Source organism: Myxine glutinosa, chromosome 1, assembly GCF_964187855.1.
Source record: "Myxine glutinosa chromosome 1, kmMyxGlut1.1, whole genome shotgun sequence".
Lineage (NCBI taxonomy): Eukaryota > Metazoa > Chordata > Myxini > Myxiniformes > Myxinidae > Myxine > Myxine glutinosa.
Window position 1 is genome coordinate 90,972,917 of NC_136261.1, and position 4,573 is coordinate 90,977,489.

At 44.3% G+C, this 4,573-nt stretch overlaps 1 protein-coding gene across 1 annotated transcript in view; it reads right to left on the reverse strand.

The window, feature by feature from the left end:
• Positions 1-4,573, reverse strand: part of LOC137426115 (ribose-phosphate pyrophosphokinase 2) — a gene marked incomplete in the record, with an annotated part of 39,609 nt that continues 35,036 nt past the window's right edge. The window contains 3 exon segments of the mRNA XM_078774593.1: positions 1-901; positions 1,033-1,192; positions 1,306-1,479. Of these exon segments, the coding sequence (XP_078630719.1) occupies positions 809-901; positions 1,033-1,192; positions 1,306-1,479 (427 nt within the window).

A 4,573-nucleotide genomic window follows, 5' to 3' on the forward strand; every position in this document is an offset into this window, starting at 1 on the left:
CAAATGGCAAATGTGTTTATTTAAGCCAAGCAAGTTCAAAGAAACTCCTTACACACAGAAACTGCAGAGTTCGTGAATAATGATGTTTTGATGCGCACTACAGCAGAGTGAGCAACATGACTGATTGTTGCTAGTTTTGAGCAACTACTTCAAGACAATCATGAACAATTACAGTTTTGAAGGCAGAAGTTAAGCGAAGTAAACTTTCAACTTTCTTCAGCTCTGCTACAATAGAAGAAGAAAAAAAAAACCATGAGGAAGTGGTTAAGCAACATTAAAATATCATTTGATAACTTCACAGCTGTAATTAAATGGCGAGTAAAAACCATGCAAAAGAAGAAAATACGAGATGATATTGAAACAAATCTGGTCTGTTCAAAAAACACCAAGAAAAAGAAAAAAAAGAAAGAAAAAAAAAGCATCAACAAGAAGGAAACCTATGAAATCTTCCATCCCCGTTACTTTCCCTGATCAAAAAACAAAGCTGCTGAGAACAACGTTCCGACTCCAATCCTGTCCAAGCTGAGAGCAGATCAATGTGACCTGAGTTGTGTTTTCATAGTTTCCATCTGCGTGTCAGTAAAGCTAATGACAGGGTTGCTGAATGCAACCTCAGTCTAACAAGAGGAGCACACGAGATACAAAAAAAGCATTTGGCTTTCCTCCCCTTATCCTTAACACTTCGCCATTTTCAATAGAAATGCTCCAACAATTAGACGCACAAATCCATTTCACTTTAATAGCCGGGATGCCTTGTGTCTGCCTGCCACCATGACTTTTCGCCAAAGACCAATAGTGCTCTAACCTATTACAAAGGAACGTGGCTGAACAAATACGAGACCGATTCTCCATTGTGTGTTCTCCTAATTGCTTCAGCCAAGATCATAGCAATGTCAATCACCTGGTGAGAAAAGGAATAATTCTGATTAGATTCTGAAGCCTCACATGACCTCCCATAAAGGTAGTTACATCTAAAGACGTTACCAACAGGCAAACCCCAAACATCAAAAGCAAACCCCATCACAAAAATACCTGAATTTTGGCACACTGCTTCATCTTCTCTTCCTGAGGAATTGTATTTGTGACAACGACCGCTTCGAACTGCGCGCTATTGATACGTGAGATGGCAGGTCCAGAGAAGATGCCATGGGTTAAGATGGCATACACTTTGGTAGCACCAGCAGAGACCAGTCTGGAGGGGCACCACAGGTACATGGTCAGTGTGGAATTTCAGCATGCTGTTTCAATTGTGTTGTCTTGTGCGCAAATCTGCAGTGCCAAGTCAAACAGGAAATTAAAGCATACCTATCTGCAGCATGGCACATTGTCCCACATGTGTCCGCCATGTCATCCACAAGCACAGCGACTCGATCTTTCACATCACCTACAAGGACCATGCGGTCAACTTCATTGGCCTTCTTGCGCTCCTTGTGGATCAATGCAAAGTCCACATTCAGTCGATCGGCAATGGACGTCACCCTGGAGTGATGAAATGCAAGTTGAAAGGAAATGGTGTTGAGCCATTCTACAGAGCAGGATTCCTCAAAACAAACAAAACCGTACATAATGGACAAACGGTTGAGGATTGTTCCCTGCAAACCATTTCGCTAACTCGTGATGGTCAACGACACCGCCACTGCATGCATAGACCAAAGGAAATACATTGATGACCTCAGTAACGCCAAAATATTGCAACAAACTGAAGTCTTACATGTGGTGACATTTGGACTTATTTAGTGAATGGTGCAGTGAGAAATGTAGGGAAATGTGAATGTCACTTCTTCACAACCCACTACCTCCTCTTGAACTAGCGATCAATGGTGTTTCCTTGGAAACCGTTTCGGTTATGAATCTTCTCGGTGTCATAATTCAGGACAATCTGAAGTGGAATCAACAGACATGGTTAGCAATGCCTCGAGGACGCATGTACGTACGTACATCTCTATTAGCTCAAGAAGAATGGCGTGAAAGTTGGAGACTTGGTAATGGCCTACAAGATGTACAATCGCCCCATTTAGAAATTTGAGCACTGGTATGGAGTTCAGGTCTCGTTACCTCAAGTTGCAGATATTGATAGACTCCAAAAGAGCTTTGCGAATGATCACCTTTCCGAATCTTCCCGATGCTGACCTTTTACATGATTTTAATATTCCTTCCCTCGCTGATTGGCTCCTTAGATTCGTCAGACACTTTGCTAACTCTGTACTCTCTTCCAGTCGTCATCGCCACCATTTTCCTCAAACCAGACAATATTGGTATCTAGAGTCTAGACATAGCCTAAGGAACTCAAAGCAATAGAATGGCGCAAACCGGAACGATAAAAACAGTTCCCCCATTCCTTTCCTTGTCCATTTGTTGAACACGAGAAGCAGCCACTCTTGACGAAAATGACCAGGTTGGGTCATTGTTTATTATTTAATAATGTTAATATTAAGCTGATATCGTTATTGTTATTACTTTTGTTATTGAAAGTGGCCTTGTAAAAATTCCATGATTGCATGAAACTACTCTCAAGGTGCTATCTATAACCTTAACATGGCGTTTTCCCAAAGTAGAAAATCCAAATCCAAAGAAATTCGTTTTGATTTTTTTCCTCCCATCAGGATGCAACATAACAGAACAAAATAAACAGTAGAGCTTGAGGGGGTGGGGGAGAGTGAAACATCGACAGCAGAGTTGAAGGACAAAAGATAGAGACTGAGGGAAAAAAAAAAATGCGTGTGGGGAGGAATGAGGGGTAGGAGATTAATGCATGGGGTGGACAAGATCGGCACAGAAACAGGTTATCAGGAGGAAAAACTGGAAATTTTGAAGAATGTGACCTTGAGGATGGGGGATTAACTGGGATAGAAAATATGGTTTTTTAGATGGGCATGATCTGAGATGGTGGTGAAGAGTCGTCTTAAAGACTTGGAGGTAAGAATGAGATGGAAGAAGATGTGGAGGTTGGTCCCATATGTGGGGCATAAAGAGGGACAAATGAGTGTAAGTAAGCGGTGATCCTGGATTTAGGTAGTTTCACTAGCAGGGAGATTTTTTTTTTTTTTTTTTTTGTATACAAGATCGAGGCTCGTGAAAGAGCTAACATTAATCACACAAAAAGACAAACTGACACACAAAACACAAAAAACAAGGAGCGGCAGACAAGATGGGGAGAGAGGGGGAAGGACACAAAAGAGAGGGGGAAGAGGGGGAAGGACACAAACACAACATTTGAGAGCAGGGACATCGGGAGGACTTGGGGGGAGGTGGGAGAGGAATAAAACATATGAACACTGCAAGGACTCTGGGGTGAATTACTGGGGGTAGAAAAGATCAAGGTTTTCGATGGGGGAAGATAGGAGATGGTGGTGAACAGCTGTTTTAAAGACCTGGAGGGAGGATTGGGATTGAAGGGAGTGGGGGAGTTTGTTCCAGAGGCGGGAGAAAAGGGGAATGAAAGAGTGAAGGTGAGCAGAGAGCCTAGACTTTGGCAGTTTAACCATAAGAGGGTTGCAGGCAGATCTTGTGCGACCTGAAGGAATATTGGGGGGACAGAGCACAGAGAGAGCTGGGGGAGCAAGGCCGGAGAGGAGTCGGTAGAAGACAGAAAGACCACCAACCTGCCTGCGGTGAGTGAGTGAAAGGCCCTCGGTGTTGACTACATCGCAGGAGATTCCAATGATTCTGAAAGCTTTGGCCTCAACAGCGTGAAGCCAAGCAAGGTGTGAGGCAGGAGCACCAGCCCAGAGGGGGGAACAGTATTCCATTGAGCTGCGGATGAAAGCCTTGTATGTGGTGAGGAGCTCAGGTGTGCCAAGGAAGGGCTTCGCACGACGGAGGATGCCCAGTCGGCGACTGGCTTTGGAGGCCAGCTTGGAAATGTGGTTTTCCCAAGAAAGATCATGGCAGATAGTGAGACCCAAAAGCTTGAGCGATAGAACTTCTTGGAGAGGATTGTTGAGAAAGTAGATGGGAGGGTTGTCCAGTCGGTCCTTTCGGAGAGACATTGTAAGAGTGTGAGATTTGTCAGGATTGAAAGACATGTTCCACTTGTTTGACCAGTCTGTGATTTTGTCCAGGTCTGCAGAGAGTGAGGAAGCTGCAGACTGCCGATCTGAGGGATGAGGAATGGAGCGACAGAGTAGAGTCGTCAGCAAAGAGATAGAGAGGATTTTCAAGAGAGTCACAGAGATCATTGATGAAGACCAGAAAAAGCACAGGGCCCTATGTAGAAGATGGTGAATTGTGTGCACTATGTAGAAGCCTGGAGGGGGAGAGGTGGTTGGGGGAGGAGGGGGGGTGGGAGTTCAGGATACAAAGCACGGAAAGAGCATAGAGGGTGCAAGACCAGAAAGGAGGTGGTATAACACAGACCACTGACCTGTCTGCAATGGGATGTGAAAAGCAGAATTTTGATTACCCACAACTCCCCTCCCCACTTCAACCGACCAGGTGTGTACATATTAATGTGCACATCAACCACACACGACAATGCAATGCACATGTGCAACTTGCTCTGCCTAGTGGTCAGATGTATTTGAGTCGTGCTTCATGCGAGGAATACACTCATTCACTTTCTGCACGTAAAACA